Raw genomic sequence first — 22,457 nt, 5'->3', positions numbered from 1 at the left:
GGAAAGAAGTGCATTTCTCTCAAGAACTTGCTTAATTTCTATCTTTGTTAGTATCTGTTGGGAACTGTGACTGCTTTAGCTGCTGGAAGATGTAGAACCACATTTGTGTTGTGCCTTTGTAGCAAGGGTATAGATATGTAAAGTATATGTACTTTTTTATTGACCTCATTCACATTTGGCCTTGTTTTTACCTTTTCCTGCCACTTCTGATTTGTTCTCTTATATGTTATATATCCTCATATACCTCCTTAAAATCTTTTTAGAACAGAACAGTGTGTAAATAAATGAAAACAAATTGTTTGCATTGTATGCTACCAAAAAGGAAATGTGGGAGGTAGCATGAATTTTTAAAGACTAAGAGTTAGAACATCGTCTTGAACTACAAATTAACATGTGTGTGTGTGCATACGTATATATAAAAATATATACATATGTGTGTATAGATGTATATTATATATATATATCTGAGTGCCTGCTGAGTTCCTACAACTCTGTATCATTCATTCAGCAATATTCAGTGTGTGTCCACTATGTGTCAGGTGCTGTTCTAGGCACTTGATGACATCAATTAATAAAACAAAGAATCCTATTGTCAGGGAGCATGCGTTCTAGTGGGGGAGATACTGACAAAAATAGCACATGTAGTAGGTTAGTAAAGTATATTAGAAGATGATATGTACTACAGAAAAAAACATCAAGCATGATAAGGGAGACTGGAGGGGAAGGAAATATACAGGGAGGTTGGAGTGTGGTGGTCGCAGCATTAAACTGAGTGGTCTGGATGGGTCACATTGAGAAGATGACATTGACAGAGACTTGAAGGAGGTGAGGGTGTGAGTTATGTCCCCTTCTGAAGGAAGAGCCATTCCATCAGCAGGAACAGCAAGAAAAGTTCTTGAGGTAGGAGTGTCCCTGGCTTGTTTAAGGAACAGCTGGGCAGCCAGCATACAATTGGCTGGGTGAGAAACGTGGTGGGAAACAAGGTCAGAGAGGTGACTGAGCTGGGAGAGACAAATCTCATCTAGCCTCATAGACTGTTATTAGGACTTAACCTTTTTCTGAGTGAAAAGGGGCACCATTACAGGGTTTCAAGCCTAAGAGTGAAATGATTTGACTTAGATTTTAAAAGGATCACTCTATCCATTATAGTATAACTTTACAGAGAGTTGATGATTATTTCTGCAATTTTAGGTATATTACAGCTAATACTGATACTGAAGAACAGAGTTTTCCACTCCCTAAGGCATTTAACACTCATGTAGAGGAATTAAATTTAGATGCCCTTATTCAGACAGCTGATAATTTACGTATGAATGAGTCCAGAAAAATGGAGAGTTTTGAACTACTTTGTGACCACAAAGAAAAGGTAAGAAATATGTGATAATAACATGCTTGTATAGTTTTAATTTTTTATTTAATCTACTGTCCCATTCATGTTATGACCATAACAATTGTGTCACAGTTTACACAAGCTAAATGATTGATGTACATTTTTTTATAATATCACTACAATTTTTTAAAAGCAAATATAAGAGTTTATTAGGCTCTAAGGTCATAAAAATGAAAACCAGAGATATGATTATACAGACTGACATTGATTTTATCAATCTGATATATTTCGTAAATATTTGGTAACAGATAAAGAATAAGACATACTGCTTCTCTGGAGGGAGGAAAAGCTACATTTTAAGCTCGCTATCTTACAATTACTAATATAACAGCCATTAGTATTTCACTGTGTCCTACCAGTAATCGTTTTCCAGTGTTTAATGCTGGGCTGAATTGGGAAAGCTCATCCTTCCCACCACCACCAAAGGAAAAAAAAAAACGGTGGGTTTTGCAATATCACAAAGATCAATAAATCTTTTTCTTTCCCATGAGAGATTTAAGTCTAACCTTTGAGGATTTAGCAACTCTAAACGCATTACCTAAAAGTTTTTAAATCTCCAGGATTGTATTTAGGCAATTTAGGTAAAAAATGTGACTCCTCTTTTGAATGCATGTAATCTCTGATAACTTACAGATATTATCTGAAATGCCCATTGAAGCATCATATTAATAATAGATAACTTAGAAAGGAAAACAAGGAGAGGATACTACAACCCAGAGAGAATTTATAAATTCTGACACCTATCAAGTTTCTCGTCTTTGTAGGTGTGGAGCTGGTGTCTGCATAATATTCATTGGTTTTAAGATCCAAATGTAACACTACATTACATCACATTTTATAGCCATGAATATTTGAACTTAAAGTGTGATCTGCACATGAACAGATACAGTCATTTCTAAGTACCAGTTTACCTAATTTTTTAAAAGTTGCAGTGGAAAACACAGTCTGGTCACGTTTCTGAGTTTATCTAATGTGCAGTTCTGTCTGTTCAGTTTAGAGATGAAATAGAGTTTATTTGGCGGTTTGCTCGTGCTTATGGAGACATGTATGAGCTATCTACAAATGCACAAGAAAAGAAGCATTATGCTAATATTGGTAAGTATTCTGTAAATATTAATTATCCTCAAGTAGTAATCATTATCTATAGTAAACCACTAATGAATTTTAATTAAAGCTAAATTATCTTAGCTAAAACAAGTATGTTTAATCTATTTCAACATATCCTAGTACTTGTATAGTCTAAGGACAGAAAGGTTTGTTTGTTTTTTGTTTTTTTTTTTTGTGGTACGCGGGCCTCTCACTGTTATGGCCTCTCCCGTTGTGGAGCACAGGTTCTGGACGCGCAGTCTCAGCGGCCATGGCTCACAGGCCTAGCTGCTCTGCGGCATGTGGGATCTTCCCGGACCGGGGCAAAAACCCGTGTCCCCTGCATCGCAGGTGGACTCTCAACCACTGCACCACCAGGGAGGCCCCCAGAAAGGTTTTTTTAGAATAAAAGTACATGTTCTTAAAAGATATTTGAGCATACTAGAACAGGCAACTGAAAAACTCAAATTCCAGCTTTTAAAGTTTATAAAATCACAGAAAGATGAGACATTAAGTGGTAATAATATGAGAAGCGATAATAGCAGTAGTCTTTCACCACAATTAAAATAACCCTCCTTACTCCCTGTAACGTAGAACTCCAGGTACCACAAAGAAATAACTACTCATACTTTAATGTTTTTTTCAAAATTTATCTTGATAAAACAAGATTAGCCTTATTTTAAGGCTAATCTTGTTTAAGCCTTGTTTTAGCTAATTGTTTAAGCTGAGCAATGAGTCCATAGTTGTTCATTATACTGTCCTCTATTTTCCAAAGTAACAACAACAAAAGAAAAACAGCCAGAATGTGAAATTTGATATGTATATAAACCTTGGCTCTCACTGAGTATCATACTCTTTCTTGCAAAAAGCCCCCAAGTTTCAGGATAGTAATTTGACATCAAAACTTCTTTAGTTTTTTGTTTTTTTTTTTTAATTCCAAAGTCTTCTCTTTTCCAAGCTTTCCTTCTCTGAGATAGCATGAGGAAGAAACAGCAAGAAGATAATGATACTGCCAATCTCCTTCCACTCTAGTTCCCTGTCATTTTTATTTCTAAGAAGGAAATATTTCCAAGTTCCTTGAAATTACATTTCTTCCGCTTGTAGGTTTCTTTGCCAAGTGGCCTCTGTTCTTTAATTCTTAGTGGGAAGAGGATGGAAGGAATTCCCCTTCTTGTTCTTTACATGTTCATCATCAGCCTTGTGGGGCAGTTTTTCTGTAGCAATCCTTCTTGCAGACCATAAACAAAATGGAATTCTAGGGAAGAGATTTATTAACTTGAAGGTAAATAAAAATTTAGCCAAAGAGAACAAACTAACTTATTTTTATATCTACTGAGAAAGAGTATATCTGTGTAAACTGTTCCAACATCCGTCAATATTAAATATATATTAAATAATGTAAAAATATATATTAAATGTATTTTTTTTCTTAAGCACCTCCCTGCCCTGGGCATTAAAGCTCCTCCTGTGTTAGAAGGTAGAAATATGATAGCAAAATAGACATGTTCTCAGACTGCAAGGAGCTTATGGCTTTGTGGGGAAGATAGTATTACTAAAATAATCCTACATATAAAGAAACATACTGAAGTAAGTTGTTAGTAAAGAAGAATGTGGCATATTAAGAGAGGTTATAACAGAAAGGAGGATATGATGGCGGGGGTGACCTTGATGCAGGGAACTCTTTCTTCTGGAAGTAAGTCTCACATAGTAAAATTACTTGGGATCTGTATTTTTAAATGGAGTGAGAGTTTAACTGAGTTAATGTATGAGATGGTGAAAATGGAGAAAGAAGCAGGCTGGAGGAAATCCAAATTCTCATACCCAAGTACAAAAAAGGAGCATGGATTGAGACAGGATATATTCAAAACAGAGAAAAGTTTATAGTGTCAAAGAAAAAACAGTGACCCCTCAGATGTGTTCATGCAGTTATAGAAATAAATTTAACAGAATTCCTATTTTTTTATCCAAGAAATATTTATGAGAAATTTTTATTTATTTGTTCAAAATATTTATTCGAAATCACCGTGTCTAGGAACAAAGTTAAAATGAGGGGTGAGGGAAGGAGAAAAGGAGGGACATGAATATGATCAAGACAGTGTTACACTAAGGAACTTACAGACAAGATCAATATGGAGACAGGCAATTGTAATTCAATGCACAGGTAGTAAGTGCCTGGCAAAGGTGATGGCAAAGAACACTGGAGCTGAGACATTGGAGACTGGAGTGACGGGCATCGGCACCCAGTACAAGGGAGGAAGAGTGCTGTTATTGCTCATAACAGTATATTTGAACTTGTATGCCGAGGGAAGACTGGGTCACTGAAGAGTACAGAATTCTTTCCTAAACCTCCAACTGGGGTATACCGTTATGCAGTACATCTGTGGACGTACTGTGATTGATCATACTTGTCTTCCAAATAAAATATGAATCTTATATCTAAAAGAACATCATTGTAATTTTCAGAATTAAATGACTGATACAAATGCCACAAATAGATCACAGAATACAATTTTGTAAGGGAGATAGCTTTCCTTTCAGGCTGAAGCTGCATAAATGAGGCTGCAAAACCAATCTGTGTAGTACCCAGCTCCATTATATTCTCAGAGCGATGGAATCACCTCTATGTTAAGCTTGTAGCAGTGCCCTAAAAGCTATTTTTGTTCATTTGGCAATGTAGGGAAAATGTTGATTTAGTTTTTAAAGTCTGTACATTTAAAAGTATTTATGTTTTTCGATCATTCATTACCAAATTACTAACTCTTTTAATATATGTCCACAATGTACTATCAGTTATTGTTTTAAAATACTTCCTTTTAGTTTTTTTCCGGTTTATGTAGATTTCTATACAGGGTAGTTCTCTTAATGGACAGAGCTATAAAGTACCACCTTAGCAAATTAACAAATAGGAGAATGATTTTAGAATAAAATATCTTTATTTATAAAAATTACCTAAACTAGTTATTTAGAAGAGCATTTTGTAGATCACTGGATAGTCTCTTCAAGCAAAAAAAAAAATTAGAGCAGGGAAAAGGAGATGGTATAAAATAAAACAGCCACTTTTTGAGAAAGATTTCCAGAATGTGGTTTAGACCAGCGGTCCCCACCCTTTTTGGCACCAGGGACCGGTTTCATAGAAGACAATTCTTCCCCCGGGGAGGGGGGGGTGGTGCGGAGCAACGGGGAGCAGCAGATGAAGCATTGCCCACTCGCCCCGCGGCTCACCTCCTGCTGTGTGGTCTGGTTCCTAACAGGCTGCAGACCAGTACCGGTCCACTGCCTGGGGGTTGGGGACCCCTGGGTTAGACAAACCTCTATCCAAAAATTAATGGGTTATTAAAAGTTATTCTAAAACTAAGTAAAATTATTTAGGGGAATTATTTATTTACTGAACCTGCTCATTATTGTGAAAGATTAGACAAGAGCTCTGGGACATCTTCCCTTACCCCTTTAGATAGATTAGATGGAGTTGCTCTCTCCGTTCTCTGTTATACTCTCTTTTTTACCTTGTATTTATTTTTTGCACATAATTCGTTTGTTTATATACCTACTGCCTACTGAAATGTGAATCCTTGGAAGTCAAGAACTGTGTCTTATTTGACTTTTTATTCCCAGAGGCTCACATAATATGATACTTAGAAAGCACTCAGTAAATGTTGGTTGAGTTAATTACAAAACAATTTCTATTAACACTTCTAAATAATGATTGAATGACTTCTCTTGCACTTGGTTAAATCACTTAACCCAGTGAGTCTCAAACTTGAGCATACATCAGAATCACTAGAGGCTAGTTAACACAGATTTCTGACTCTGAGTTTATGATCAAGTCCCTCATGTGGTCCAAAATTTGCTTTTCTAACAAGATTCCAGGTGATGGCTTCTGGTCTTGGGACCATACTTTGGGAACTACTGGCTTAAAGTCAATAATTTACCTCCCACCAACTCAGATGAAGGTAATAAGTGTAAGTGCATTTATCTTTCAGGAAAGACATTAGGTGAAAAAGCTATTACTAGAGCGCCCATGAATGGACATTGTCATCTATGGTAAGTACATAGAATTTATGCAGTCTTTAAAAAATTCTAATATGTCCCTTTATAAATTGCAATGGATTTTTAAAATATTATTGACCCACTTAACATGTCACATTCACTAAAAAGAATATTTAGTATATAGCACAGTGACTGTTCTTTTTCTGTTTATTCTCATGTATTTTTCAGTATATATATTTTAAATATATTTAAGATAAGCTTTCATTGAAGAATTCATAACTGAATCCACCAAGTCTAATAACTGTGCACATGATAAATTTAATTAAATCTAATTTCATATAACATTTTGCTTGAAAACAAATACTAAAGTGATGCCACATTTCTAAATGAAACGCAGAGAGAAGAATAAAAGCACATCAGCCATTATACCTTGATGAGTAAAGGTATACAAATTCCACAAGTCAAAGGAAAGCCATTTCTAATATAAGAAAGCTCAAACAAAGGAAATCTAATTAGTTGGATGGGTATAGGTGGATATCCTTGGGACAAAAAAATTTATTCTTGAGTATGTTTTGTTTTGAATCCTTTGTATATTTACAATTATAAAACACAAATAAGAAGAAAAATATTGTTTTTAATTCACACTTCATTTTACTCATAGTTGTATTTTTATAGCATTTCTTAGTTATTTTTTCTCCCCAGTAATATTGGTACTTTAGGTGCTAGGAAGACATAGTCATAAATTTATTTTTGACCCTTCTCTCAGACCTAGATTGTCAGAAATCCACCCCTCTTTGGGATTATTTTATTCTTCTGGGATAGTCTTAGGCAAATCTCTCTCAAAATGACTTCTTTTCTGCAGGTCCACATTTATCCTCCAGGAAATTCATTTTTGCCCCACCAACTCAAAAGTGCAAACGATTTTTCCAAAGCAGACCTGTTTCTTTACACTGCCACCAGCAGGGGGAGCACCACTCACACACTCTCATCCTAAAACTTTCCTGGGCAGGAATCAGATAACATTTTTTATGTCCCCCAAACTCTAAAGGACATGCCAAAATAAGAATAGGTCTTTTGAAGCTGCCATCACTTAAAATGAGAAACAAGGCTACCCCCTTCCGTCTCGCATGAGAAGGTGGGAGGTGGAACCCAAGTACCCTAGTAGTTCTATTCGCAGAAATCCCCCTTCCAGGTCTCTCTCTGCTTCAGCGAACTCTTTGCCTTCTCTTATATAGCCTGGAGATGGGTGAAGGGCTAAGCCTGGCAGAACCTGTGAATCATTTCACTGATGTGTCATGCATGGGTAGTAGAGTGTCTTGCTTTAGGAGCCGTAGTATACCTAATAAAGTATTGTTCTGTGCCCCAGTGCCTCTGCCACAACTCTAGGAGAAAGCTAATTTTGCAAGTAACATCCTGGTAGATATCTTTAAGGTCATTTCTCCAGTTTGTAAGGGTCTTGGCTATTATTTCTATAGCCAGCTTTACCTTCCTCACCTAATTTGCATAATACTGATATTAATAAATTAATGTGTTGAAGTACTTCTGTTCTTCCATTTTTAGTATAACTGTAATGAATTTATACTGATCAAGCTACACTTGCTTCATCTCTTTTGATATGGAGATGTTTGGGTGTTGGTTAGCCAGATTTGGACGCAGAAAGAACACCGAAGCCCTACTCTTAACTCTGAGCCTCCCCCTCCTCTTCCTCTGCTGTCCTCTTCCTTCTCCCATACAAGCATCTGCATCCATGGAGAATCACATTAAAAATGTACATTTGATGTTAACCCTCAATTTGAGGACACTTATCAGTGTGAACTTCCAAATTTCCATAAAGGAACAATGTTGAATCTTCTCTGAAGACTTCATAAGCACCTTAAACTTACCTTGTGAGGACAGATTATGCTTAACTCTTACTCAGTGGGTTTCCCAGCCTGTCTTCCACTAATCTGACCACTTCTCTTTTGTTCATCTTTTTTCACTTTTTGTTGTGTACTAATTGCCTTGTTTATAACTGTGGGATTTAACCCCGAGGGTGAACCTTATTCACAGACACACACAGAGTACTGATCCAATTGTGTTTCACATGATTTTTTATTCAGTATCAGTTTTTAATTAAAAAACAATTAAAGTCTGATCAGTTGCTAAAATTTAATAAATTCAAATGTCAATTTTTAAAATTTATTTCATTGAAGTATAGTTGATTTACAACGTTGTATTAATTTCTGTTGTACAGCAATGTGGTTTTATCTTAATTCATAAAATATATTATGATGTACCTACTGAATACAAGAATTCTCATTCAATTAAATACAGTAGTAGAGGTTTAGGGTGATGAAAACAGAGAAATTAAGACTTTGACTTGAGAAGCAATGTGTGAAACTTAGGTTAACTGATTCTATAATTAATTGTAATAAAATGTCATGAAAATGTCTTATCCTGCTGGAATTTTTTTCAGTATGTTACGACTTTTTCTCATTCATTCAGCATAAATGACAAGACATGGCCTCTAGGCCAAATGCAGCTGCCTGCTTTTGTAAATAAAGTTTTATTGGAGCACAGCCACACCTGTGCATTTGTACATAGCAATGAAGTTGAGCAGCTGTAACAGAGACTCTCTGATCCCACAACCTTAAATGTTTCCTACCTGGCCCTGCAGCGAAAGTTTGCTGACCCATAGTTTACAGGGTTCTGTGATGGTTTATAAGCCTTCAGTTTGAAATAAAAGATGCAATCATTAGAAATAATTATCATAAAGGGTTGATATGGAGGGAATAATTGAAAAACAAATATTATTTTAAAGACTTTGTTTTTCATCATCATCTTTTCCAAAATGAAATTGCTCTGTAACTTTCAGGCTGCATAAGCTTTCTATATAATTCTGTCGTTTTTGTTGTACCAGCCTAAAATACTTCTAGAATCAAGAGAGCAGAATCACCAATGGATTTGCAGTTTATTAGCCAAATAGGCCTGACCTTAATTATAAATAATGTCTTACATATTTGTTGTGCTCTACTGTTCACAAATTATATCCCCATGCCTTCTAGCATGTGATTCACAGAACAACCTGTTTCCATTTTATAGAAAGCAAGGCCGTCTGTGTGTGTGGTGCAGTGTATGTGTGTCTGGTGTGGTGTTGTGATTAGTAACCAAGGGTCATACAATAAGTGGAAAAACAAAAACCAGATCTTATATTTGTATGTACTCAGTATTTCATCTATTATTTACTCTTCCTCTGCTTTTTCACAGTATAAATAGCATTGGTGCTAAATCAAAAATGCTACTGGGAAACTAATGGAGTTGTTTTAGTGGTTGTTTACTAGTTGTTGAGACAGGGATGTTTATCAGTTATTAAAATATTCACTATAGATGCAAAGAAAATACAGAATTTTTGTCAACACATAGTTAGAACAACCTCTAGATGGAGGTAACAGACCATATTGTGTATTAATTTTCTTCATAGTTCCCATCAACCTGAGAGTTTACAAAATAAAATTTTAAATTACATTTTCCAAGATAAACAGTGTGAAAAACAACACGTACATGCAGATATAGGTGGAATTGATTGCCAGAAAAGAAATGATGATCCTTTGAGGAAAAGTGGTTCAGGTAAACTTTGAATTTATGACATGTAGGAAGATAAATAATACTTTAGACTTGAAAGAAGCAGACTTCAAAATGATTATGAAAAACATAAGACTCTGGTGACAGATTATTTATAAGGGAAAATGTACATATTTCATATAATGGTTTTCTTAAGTCACGTTTTTTTCTTTTTTCTTTTTCTTCACTCAGAGTAACTGGGAAAGAACATGCTGAGGGAGCTCTGTAAAAGCTAGAGATGTGCATAAGTTGTTCTGATTTTCAAAAAATAGAAGATTGATTCCACCACTATAGATCAGTGAACATAGAATCTTTTCCTTTGATTACAGCACAAATAGTTAGTTGGGTTTTCTGTGAGTGATGAAGTTCAAGCAGACTCAACAGATTTTTCTAAAAATGTGAGATGATCTGTTTTTTCTTTGCTAGTAGATAGAGTAGGGAAATTGAGCTAATATATCTGGATTTAAGGAAGGCTTTAAGGCAAGTTCACTCATAATATTCTTGGGGACAAGATGTTAAAATATGGGTAAGGTTCTTTGTTACCCGTGCTGGCAGAAGGGTTTGAGCCTCAATCATTCAAAAGAATAACTGTTGACAATATCATGATTCTAGAGTTCCAGGTCTAGATCTTAGACACTAGTGTGTTCAGCAATTTTTTTCAGTGGGTGAAGATGTGGAAGGTATGATTATAAATGTTGCAAGTGATGCAAACTTAGGAAGAACAGAGTGTATGATGGATGACAATAGTAATTAAAAGATTTTCACATGTTGAAAGAGATACTGAACAAGGTGAATTAAGAGGGATAAATATGGAAGGGGGGATGGAGAGGAAAATGTCAAAATTTGAGGACGTGAGGGAAAAACAGATGGAAATTAGAATGAAGCATGGAGTTTAGTTAACAATAATATATTAACATTGGTTCATTTTGAAAATTTTCAATATTGTATATCAATATTAGTACAGTTGTGATAAATGTATTACAGTAATTTAAGATAGTATTTAAGATAGTAATTTAAGTAGTATCTCCTTATCTAGGTAAGTTCTCAGATCATAATAGGTTACTTTTGTCATAACTCTTGCTTCTACTGTTAGGAGATTATTGATTTTCTAACAAAAATTAAGAGGTCAAAAAAACTTATAACTGAAAAGTGGCCATTTTATTGGCTGTGCTTAAGTTGCGTGAATTATGTGATCTTTTGTGTTCAGGAATGGTCTAACCGTTCCAAATGAAGAAACTTGTTCACTTCAATTTTTTATTTGAAAGTTATGTGTATCCACAGAAACAATCAAGATAAATAACACCCAAAATTACATTTTTCATTTCAGTTATGACAGTGCAAGTGAAAATTAAGGCCTACTTTTGAATTATTTAGGTAAATGAATATTTTGCCTCAGACAGAAACACTCTGAATACTTTTGCACAGACGGAAACAGTCTGAATGTAAAAAGTAATATGTGCCCAATTTTTACAGGAAGCAAGTTGCTGAACAAGTATTGTACATAATTTATAGTCAACTATTTATTTATGTAAATTTTATATTCCCAAGGGAAAAAAAGTAAAGAATCCATGGGATGCACTCTTCTAGTAATGAATGCAGTGTTTCCAAGGAAGGATTGAAGGACATGGGGAATTTTTGAAAAAACATATTCTAAAATTGCCTTTGATATTAGTATTTGTTTTTAGTCATGATATTTATTTTAATTTTCAAATGACATTAAGGGAGCCTTGAACTTTTTATTTTTACGAAAGAGAAGCAGGAATCTGTTGACACAATGTATTTTTCAGTTTAATACTTATGTGAATAGACTTTTCTGAGGGTCTCTTTGTGACTCTGATGTTGATGAAGGTGATGGCAGCAGCTAATCTTTCTTGGAACTCACTCCAGGCCAGACACTATTGTAAGCGATTACGTTTTAGATATTTTACCCTCATAGCACACATATGAGATAGATGGTGTTAGTATCCCCAGGTATAGCTGAGGAAACTGGCCTCATGTTAATGTCAAACATTGGTTATGTATTCATCTATATGAATACTTTTGTTAAATATTAATGAATGGTTTAGAGATTTTTTTTAATGTTAAATTTCATGGTATTTGATTAAAAGTTTACACAATGTCCACTGTTTTTATCCTTTTCAGGTATGCGGTTTTGTGTGGCTATGTATCTGAGTTTGAGGGCTTACAAAACAAAATTAACTATGGATATCGCTTCAAGGTATTTCTTGATATTAAAAATGTTTTACTGTAGCTATATGTTCCATTCACAAGTATAAATCAAATTATCCAATAGACTTATCTCTAGGAATTTATCTTTTTTACTTAAATGAAATGACAGTCTTTAAATAGTACTGTGCCAAAAAAGAAACAAACTCTTTGGGTGATTAGGGATTATTATTATTATTATAGATCCTGAAGGAAGTCACGTAGTAGATGAGTATTATTTTTTTAAAGGTAGAAGCTTAGCCCTTTAGTCATGAGCACACCAACATCATAAACATGGCTGGCACTAATTAGTTAACATTTAATACATATTGATTTGCTGGTAGGAGTAGAATTCAATCTAGGGCTTAAATTTGCCATGATAGAGGAATAAAATAAGTAATGCACATACTCATTATTTATCATGTGCCTGTAGTTGTAATCATTCAGTAAATAACCCCTCAGGGTCAATAATTTTAGGAATGGGCAGAGAGTTCTTTGTTTTCCAGCTCCCTATAACCATTTGACAATGTCAGGGGAGTAGATTCTTCTATCACCTAGTTCTGCTATTCTTTTCTCCATTATACCCACATCAGATGACATTTGTAAGTTTGCCTCTCAATCAATAAGTATTAGGTAGGCAAGCCATGGGCAGACAAAAATGTGACTTGGATGTTTTCTATTTTTAAGGTGACGTTTTCTGTAGCCTTATTTAATCATAATCACAGTTCTGGCTCTAGTTGTGAGCATTTTGATGATTGAGTTATTGAGAAGCTTAATTGTATTAATAATAAAGATTGAGGAGGGAGACAAAATAACATTATAAAGTCCCTTTGAATTTACTAGGCAGAGTTCTACTCAATACCACCTGAAACTTGGGAGATATTTCTTTTGGATTTTCTTTCAGGAGCATCTAGATAAAGCAATCGAATTTTTACCTGAAGAACCCTTTTTGTATTACCTCAAGGGAAGATACTGTTACACTGTAAGTTGAAAGCTTTTATCTGTAAAGCTTATTTGAATATATTCTGATTATATGATATATTTTCAGTGACTTATTCTTTTATTGTTTTACCTAGTGCCTACTATAGAGAAAATGATGAAATCAGTACATATTTTGAGTTTATAAATTTATATATTTTATAATTATATACTGAATTACACACAACATATGATTTTATAAATGCATGTATTTTTTTCTTTACTGCCTTTCCATTTCCCCTTGTGGCAGTCACACTGTTTCCCTTTAAATGTGCTTTTTCTCAGACGGTGATCAGCCACCAGTACCCATGCCCCCTGTATTGGTGCACTGCTCTGTTTTGTGGGAGAACTTTTTTCCTTTATCAGAGTTTATTAAGCATAAATTATGTGCTCGCTGTCCTTTTCTTCAAGAAACTTTATTTAGAAGGGGACATAAGACATATAGAAATAAATAAAGGCAGCTGGTGAGTCTAAGACCCAATGTGTTAAATGACACCTGTTTATGGAAAGTTAACAGAATGTGAAAATATATCATAACAGCTACATTAAAAAATTATCCTGAAGAGAACTGCTCTTTCTGAATGAGAAAATTGGGATAGACAAAATAGGAAGCTTTTTAATTGTGGCTTGTAGAGGATTAGGGATGAAGCAGGAGGTTTGCTTTTACTGAACACCTGCTATATATGTCAGATGTGCATTTTATATTTTATATTTCTTATCATATTTCATCCTTTTAACAACCCTGTAAGCAGTTTTTATTATGCCAGTTTTAAATATTAAGAATCTGAGTCTTCATGAAGGTAAGGGACTTCCCTAAGATTTAAAAACCATTGACCCAACCTCATGAGTCTGGAACTTGAATGTACACTATACAGTTAGGCTTAAAAAGCCCAAGAAGGAAATTTAAATTCCAAATGGAACCTGATCTTCATGCCATAGACAAATGGTAGAAGGTAATACTAATCCTTCCTGGAGGATTGTACTATCACACACAAGCCTTAGAACATTCTTGCAGAGTTGAGCTCACAGTGAAAAATAATAGAATATATACAAAGAAACAAGCCTTCATAGATGACAGTCAAAAGAAACAAAAAAAGAGAACAGAAGTAGATCTGAAAGGACTTCAGATTTTGGAAACATGGAATACAGAATATTAAACAGCTACCTACATAATGTGTTTTTAAAACTAAAATGAATTAGGGGAAAAATGGGTGAGGAGCAGGAGACTACAAAAATGACCAGGTAGATTTCAAACAATGGAACAATTTTTGATATAAAAAGTATATTATTTGTCATTAAAAGAAAGCTCAATGGAAAGATTTGGTAGTAGATAGGCCCCACTAAAGAGAAAATTAACAAACTTTAAGACAAACCTGAAAATGTTGCCTGGAAGCAGCACAGAGGAACAAAGAGTTAGAAAATATGAAGGAGAAATAAAAAGACATGGAAGGGAAGTAAGGATACCACGTAGTGGTGAATTTTTATCTCCTTCTTTTGGTAATTAATAGAACAAAAGACAAAAAAAAAGCATGTAAAAAAAGTATGTAAAACATTGATTGGAGCCTTACATTTAATAACCTTGATCTAATAAACATAGATGAAAATATGTATCTAGCCATTAGAGGATACACATTTTCAAGCATATGTTGAATGTTTACAAAACTGACCATATATGAGGTCATGAAGCAAGTCTTAATACATTTCAAAGAATTGATATCCTGTAGGTTTTCTGATCACAATGCAATTGTAATAGAAATTCAGAAACAAAACAGCTTAAAAACCATAAATCTTGAATTAGAAATAATAGGACATGACAATAAAATAAGATGCCATTTTATACCTACTCATTTGATAAAATTTTAAATTATCAGCATGAGATGTAAAAATATGGAGCAACAGGAATTCTTACATTGTTGTGGGAACACAAATCAGCACAACCATCTCGGAAACAATTGGGTAGTATCTCTGAAATTTGATTGTCTACCATATGACAATGGTGCCTACCCTAGAGAAACTCTTGCAAATGTGCTTTAGAAGGCATGTACAAGAATGCCTTTAGCAGTCTTGTTTCTAAGAGCAAAAAATGGAAAAGTCCCAAATATCCACTGAAAAAAGAGTGGATGGCTGAACCAAGATGGCGGAGTAGAAGGACGTGCTCTCACTCCCTCTTGTGAGAACACCAGAATCACAACTAGCTGCTGGACAATGATCGACAGGAAGACACTGGAACTCACCAGAAAAGATACCCCACATCCAAAGACAAAGGAGAAGCCACAATGAGAATGTATGAGGGGCGCAATCACAGCAAAATCAAATCCCATAACTGCTGGGTGGGTGACTCAGAGACTGGAGAACACTTATACCACAGAAGTCCACCCACTGGAGTTCTGAGCCCCACGTCAGGCTTCCCAACCTGGGGGTCCAGCAATGAGAGGAGGAATTCCTAGAGAATCAGACTTTGAAGCCTAGTGGGATTTGATTGCAGGACTTCAACAGGACTGGGGGAAACAGACTCCACTCTTGGAGGGCACACACAAAGTAGTGTGCATGTCAGTACCCAGGGGGAAGGAGCAGTGACCCCAGGGGAGACTGAACCAGACCTACCTGCTAGTGTTGGAGGGTCTCCTGCAGAGGCAGGGTGGTGGTGGTGGCTGTGGCTCACCGTGGGGACAAGGACACTGGCAGCAGAAGTTCTGAGAAGTACTCCTTGGCATGAGCCCTCCCAGAGTCTGCCATTAGCCCCACCAAACAGCCCAGGTAGGCTCCAGTGTTGGGTTGCCTCAGGCCAAACAACCAAGTGGGAGGGAACCCAGCCCCACCCAGCAGCAGTCAAGCTTATTAAAGTTTTACTGAGCTCTGCCCACCAGAGAAACAGTCAGCTCTACCCACCAGCAGTCCCTCCCATCAGGAAACTTGCACAAGCCTCTTAGATAGCCTCATCCACCAGAGGACAGACAGCAGAAGCAAGAAGAGCTACAGTCCTGCAGCCTGTGAGAAAAAACTACACTCACAGAAAGATAGACAAGATGAAAAGGCAGAGGGCTAGGTACCAGATGAAGGAAAAGATAAAACCCCAGAAAACAAACTAAATGAAGTGGAGGTAGGCAACCTTCCAGAAAAATAATTCAGAATAATGATAGTGAAGGTGATCCAGGACCCCGGAAAAAGAATGGAGGCAAAGGTTGAGAAGATGCAAGAAATGTTTAACACAGACCTAGAAGAATTAAAGAACAAACAAACAGAGATGAACAATACAATAACTGAAATGAAAACTACACTAGAAGGAATCAATAGCAGAATAACTGAGGCAGAAGAACAGATAAGTGACCTGGAAGACAGGATGGTGGAATTCACTGCTGCGGAACAGAATAAAGAAAAAAGAATGAAAAGAAATGAAGGCAGCCTAAGAAATCTCTGGAACAACATTAAACGCAGCAACATTCGCACTATAGGGGTCCCAGAAGGAGAGGAGAGAGAAAGGACCCGAGAAAACATTTGCAGAGTTTATAGTCGAAAACTTCCCTAATATGGGAAAGGAAATAGCCACCCAAGGCCAGGAAGCACAGAGAGTCCCATACAGGATAAACCCAAGGAGAAACACGACGAGACACATAGTAATCAAATTGGCAAAAATTGAAGACAAAAATAATTGAAAGCAGCAAGGGAAAAACAACAGATAATATACAAGGGAACTCCCATAAGGTTAACAGCTGATTTCTCAGCAGAAACTCTACAAGCCAGAAGGGAGTGGCATGATATACTTAAAGTGATGAAAGGGAAGAACCTACAATCAAAATTACTCTACCCGGCAAGCATCTCATTCAGATTCAAGGGAGAAATCAAAAGCTTTACAGACAAGCAAAAGCTAAGAGAATTCAGCACCACCAAACCAGCTCTACAACAAATGCTAAAGGAACTTCTCTAAGTGGGAAACACAGTCTAAAATAGACTTTAAAATAAAGAATGTTACAAGAGACAAGGAAGGACACTACATAATGATCAAGGGATCGATCCAAGAAGAAGATATAACAATTATAAATATATATATATACCCAACATAGGAGCACCTCAATACATAAGGCAACTGCTAACAGCTCTAAAAGAGGAAATTGACAATAACACAATAATAGTGGGGGACTTTAACACCTCACTTACACCAATGGACAGATCATCCAAAGTGAAAATAAATAAGGAAACAGAAGCTTTAAATGACACAATAGACCAGATAGGTTTAATTGATATCTATAGGACATTCCGTACAAAAACAGCAGATTACACTCTTCTCAAGTGTACACGGAATATTCTCCAGGATAGATCACATCTTGGGTCACAAATCAAGCCTCAGTAAATTTAAGAAAATTGAAATCATGTCAACCATCTTTTCTGACCACAATGCTATGAGATTAGAAATCAGTTACAGGGAAAAACACGTAAAAAACACAAACACGTGGAGGCTAAACAATACGTTACTAAATAACCAAGCGATCACTGAAGAAATCAAAGAGGAAATCAAAAAATACCTACAGACAAATGAGTGAAAACACGACGATCCAAAACCTATGGGATGCCGCAAAAGCAGTTCTAAGAGGGAAGTTTAGAGCTATACAAGCCTACCTCAAGAAACAAGAAAAATCTCAAATAAACAATCTAACCTTACACCTAAAGGAACTAGAGAAAGAAGAACAAACAAAACCCAAAGTTTGCAGAACGAAAGAAATCATAAAGATCAGAGCAGAAATAAATGAAATAGAAACAAAGAAAACAATAGCAAAGATCAATAAAACTAAAAGGTGGTTCTTTGAGAAGATAAACAAAATTGATAAACCATTAGCCAGACTCATCAAGAAAAAGAGGGTGAGGACCCAAAACAATAAAATTAGAAATGAAAAAGAAGTTATAACAGACACCACAGAAATACAAAGCATCCTGAGAGACTACTACAAGCAACTCTATACCAATAAAATGGACAACCTGGAAGAAATGGACAAATTCTCAGAAAGGTATAAACTTCCAAGACTGAACAAGGAAGAAATAGAAAATATGAACAGACCAATCACAAGTAATGAAATTGAAACTGTGATTAAAAATCTTCCAACAAACAAAAGTCCAGGACCAGATGGCCTCACAGGTGAATTCTGTCAAACATTTAGAGAAGAGCTAACACCCATCCTTCTCAAACTCTTCCAAAAACTTGCGGAGGAAGGAACACTCCCAAACTCATTCTATGAGGCCACCATCACCCTGATACCAAAACCAGACAAAGATACTACAAAAAAAGAAAATTACAGACCAATATCACTGATGAATATAGATGCAAAAATCCTCAACGAAATACTAGCAAACAGAATCCAACAACACATTAAAAGGATCATACACCATGATCAAGTGGGATTTATCCCAGAGATGCAAGGATTCTTCAATATACGCAAATCAATCAATGTGATACACCATATTAGCAAATTGAAGAATAAAAAACCATATGATCATCTCAATAGATGCAGAAAAAGCTTTTGTCAAAATTCAACACCCATTTATGATAAAAGTTCTCCAGAAAGTGGGCATAGAGGGAACCTACCTCAACATAATAAAGGCCATATATGACAAACCCACAGCAAACATCATTCTCAGTGGTGAAAAACTGAAAGCATTTCCTCTAAGATCAGGAAGAAGACAAGGATGTCCACTCTCACCACTATTATTCAACATAGTTTTGGAAGTCCTAGGCACAGCAATCAGAGAAGAAAAAGAAATAAAAGGAATACAAGTTGGAAAAGAAGTAAAACTGTCACTTTTGCAGATGACATGATACTATACATAGAGAATCGTAAAGATGCTACCAGAAAGCTACTAGAGTTAATCAGTGAATTTGGTAATCAGTGAATTTTGCAGGATGCAAAATTAATGCACAGAAATCTCTTGCAATCCTATACACTAATGATGAAAAATCTGAAAGAGAAATTAAGGAAACAATCCCATTTACCACTGCAACAAAAAGAATAAAATACCTAGGAATAAACCTACCTAGGGAGACAAAAGACCTGTATGCAGAAACTAAGACACTGATGAAAGAAATTAAAGATGATACCAACAGATGAAGAGATATACCATGTTCTTGGATTGGAAGAATCAATATTGTGAAAATGACTCTACTACCCAAAGCAATCTACAGATTCAATGCAATCCCTATCAAATTACCAATGGCATTTTTTATGGAACTAGAACAAAAAATCTTAAAATTTATATGGAGACACAAAAGACCCTGAATAGCCAAAGCAGTCTTGAGGGAAAAAAACAGAGCTGGAGGAATCAGACTCTCTGACTTCAGACTATACTACAAAGCTACAGTAATCAAGACAATATGGTACTGGCACAAAAACAGAAACATAGATCAATGTAACACGATAGAAAGCCCAGAGATAAACCCACGCACCTACAGTCATAATACATGACAAAGGAGGCAAGGATATACAATGGAGAAAATACAGTCTCTTCAATAAGTGGTGCTGGGAAAACTGGACAGCTACCTGTAAAAGAATGGACTTAGAACACTCCCTAACACCATACACAAAAATAAACTCAAAATGGATTAGAGACCTAAATGTAAGACCAGACACTCTAAAACTCTTCGAGGAAAACATAGGAAGAACACTCTTTGACATAAATCACAGCAAGATGTTTTTTGATCCAACTCCTAGAGTAATGGAAATAAAAACAAAAGTAAACAAATGTGACCTAACGAAACTTCAAAGCTTTTGCACAGCAAAGGAAATCATAAACAAGACGAAAATACAACCCTCAGAACAGGAGAAAATATTTGCAAACGAATCAACAGACAAAGGATTAATCTCCAAAATATATAAATAGCTCATGCAGCTCAATATTAAAAAAACAAACAACCCAATCCAAAAAATGGGCAGAAGACCTAAATAGACAACTCTGGAATATCTCAGAGTTGTTTAAGTGACTGAACTTCAGTTACTCTCGTCAATCTGGATGATATCTTAAAACTATAATGCTAAGTGAAAACAATAAGTCAAAGAAGGAAATAAACAACATATCTTTTTTTTCAAGTTCAAAAAAAGAAAAGTAAGCATAGCAATAAATTAACATTATACAGAAAAGCGAGGGAATAATTTTGGGGGGATCGTATTTTTTTTGAAGTATAGTTGACTTACAATATTATCTTAGTTTCAGGTGTAGAACATAGTGAACATAGTTTTTATAGATTGTACCCCATTGAAAGTTATAAAATATTGGCTATGTTCCCTGTGCTGTACAGTGTATCCGTGTAGCTTATTTATGTTATATATAGTAGTTTGTACCTCTTTTCTTTTTTTATTGAGCTAAAGTTGATGTACAATATTATGTCAGTTTCAGGTGTACAAGATAGTAATTCACAATTTTTAAAGGTTACACTCCATGTATAGTTATTATAAAATATTGATGGAATAATTTTTTTTAAAATAGAGGTTAATGGCTACCTAGAACCCTAGAAGATGGGATTAGGAAGGAAGACACTTGATGGCATTGGGAGAGCATAGTACCCTTTTAAGAATTCATTTCTGAATCTTTTTAAAAAATATTTAATTAATTAATTAATTTGGTTGCACTGGGTCTTAGTTGTGGCCAGCAGGCTCCTTAGTTGCAGCTCTCAGGCTCCTCAGTTGTGGCTCACCAGCTTCTTAGTTGCAGCACGTGTGCTCCTTAGTTGCAGCTCGCTGGCTCCTTAGTTGCAGCACCTGGACTACTTAGTTGTGGCAGGTGGGCTCCTCGGTTGTGGTTCACCGGGTCCTTAGTTGTGGCATGAGAACTCTTAGTTGCGGCATGCATGTGAGATCTAGTTCCCTGACCAGGAATCGAAGCTGGACCCCCTGCATTGGAAGTGTGGAGTCTTGACCACTGTGCCACCAGGGAAGTCCCCTGAATCCTTTTAATCTTTTATGTTATATATCTATTATTCATATTTGGGAAAAGTGAAAAAATTTAAAATGAAAGCAAAAAACAAATGGTAATATGAGGTTTAATTTTGGTGTTCATCGGGTTTAAAAAAAATTATCCTGAATTATAAATATTTATACCGGGCCCTCACTGTACACTCCTCGTGGGTTAAGGATCCTCGTTCTGTTTACATTTCTGAGATGCTGCATTCTGGGTCAGGTTGGCAGCATGGAAAAGGTGGCAAGAGAGCAAAGGTAGGGTCTTGTAGCTACTACACCCTGTGCAAAGAAATACTATGTGTCATCTCAGGATCAAGAAGCACATGAACAAAGAGGATCAGCGTTAATCCCCACCCCCACCCCATTTTTCCCTCATTGGACACAAACCTTATGAGTATTTCAAATTGGTTTGGTAACCAATGCTTTTAGAACTCACAGTTTGTTAGAATTATGAAAAAAAGAAGGCAAAATATTAATACCATAAAGGTGATATCTCACACTCATCTAACTGGGGAGAGATTATTCATTCAAAAGGTGAACAACTTTCTAAGAGTGATTTGCTCTATATTTGCAGGTCTCAAAACTGAGCTGGATTGAGAAAAAAATGGCTGCTACTCTGTTTGGAAAAATACCATCTGCAACTGTACAAGAAGCTTTGCAAAATTTCCTTAAGGTACATTTTGTCTATCCATTATTTCAGTGTCAAACTGGCTCCTATCTGAACCAGGCTCTCCTACTCTTGCTGTCAAGGAAATCTTTCTCTTCTCCATTTGTTGATTTCTAACTGTAAGCCCAGATTGAGTCCTCATTTTGGCATGTCCAAACTACTTCTTAGATCATAGTTATGCCCTAGGTCCTGGGTGTGGCAGCCCTTACTGCCAAATCCAGTGTAGCTTTCCAGGTCGTGTGAATATGTGCAAAAGCATTCATGCCCTGATTATTAGACTTGGTCCTAAATACTCCTCATTATCCTAATATAGAACCAGTTTCATCTTAAAGAACTAAAAGTTTCCAAGAAGGGGAGTTATTTAAAAAGTCACTCTATGAATCGCAGACAGTTCTATGGAATATTTGTGGGGCATCAGACCAAACCAGTATTTTCATTCCTGTCTTAAAATGTACAATTGCTATGCTGATAAAACTCTAAATAGTAATGTGTGTGTATGCACACATGAAAATGTGTAATACATCCACCCATTTAACCAAATTCCTGTTGGGCTAATCTCTTCATCTTTCTCTGGAACCAATTATGGAATCTTATAGATACTAAGATT

General features: G+C 35.8%; 1 protein-coding gene across 1 annotated transcript in view; it reads left to right on the top strand.

Annotated features, from left to right (window-relative positions):
* RMDN2 (regulator of microtubule dynamics 2) overlaps positions 1-22,457 on the top strand; it is a 48,115-nt gene that overhangs the window by 8,209 nt on the left and 17,449 nt on the right. Inside the window, exons 3-8 of the mRNA XM_065891159.1 lie at positions 1,192-1,366; positions 2,383-2,485; positions 6,457-6,517; positions 12,206-12,281; positions 13,173-13,250; positions 21,758-21,856. Coding sequence (XP_065747231.1) covers positions 1,192-1,366; positions 2,383-2,485; positions 6,457-6,517; positions 12,206-12,281; positions 13,173-13,250; positions 21,758-21,856 — 592 coding nt within the window. The remainder of the gene's footprint in view (positions 1-1,191; positions 1,367-2,382; positions 2,486-6,456; positions 6,518-12,205; positions 12,282-13,172; positions 13,251-21,757; positions 21,857-22,457) is intronic.

Source organism: Phocoena phocoena, chromosome 14 (assembly GCF_963924675.1).
Source record: "Phocoena phocoena chromosome 14, mPhoPho1.1, whole genome shotgun sequence".
In the NCBI taxonomy this organism is placed as follows: Eukaryota; Metazoa; Chordata; class Mammalia; order Artiodactyla; family Phocoenidae; genus Phocoena; species Phocoena phocoena.
Note: the sequence above shows the minus strand (reverse complement) of the source record. Positions and strands in the feature narration are given on the sequence as shown.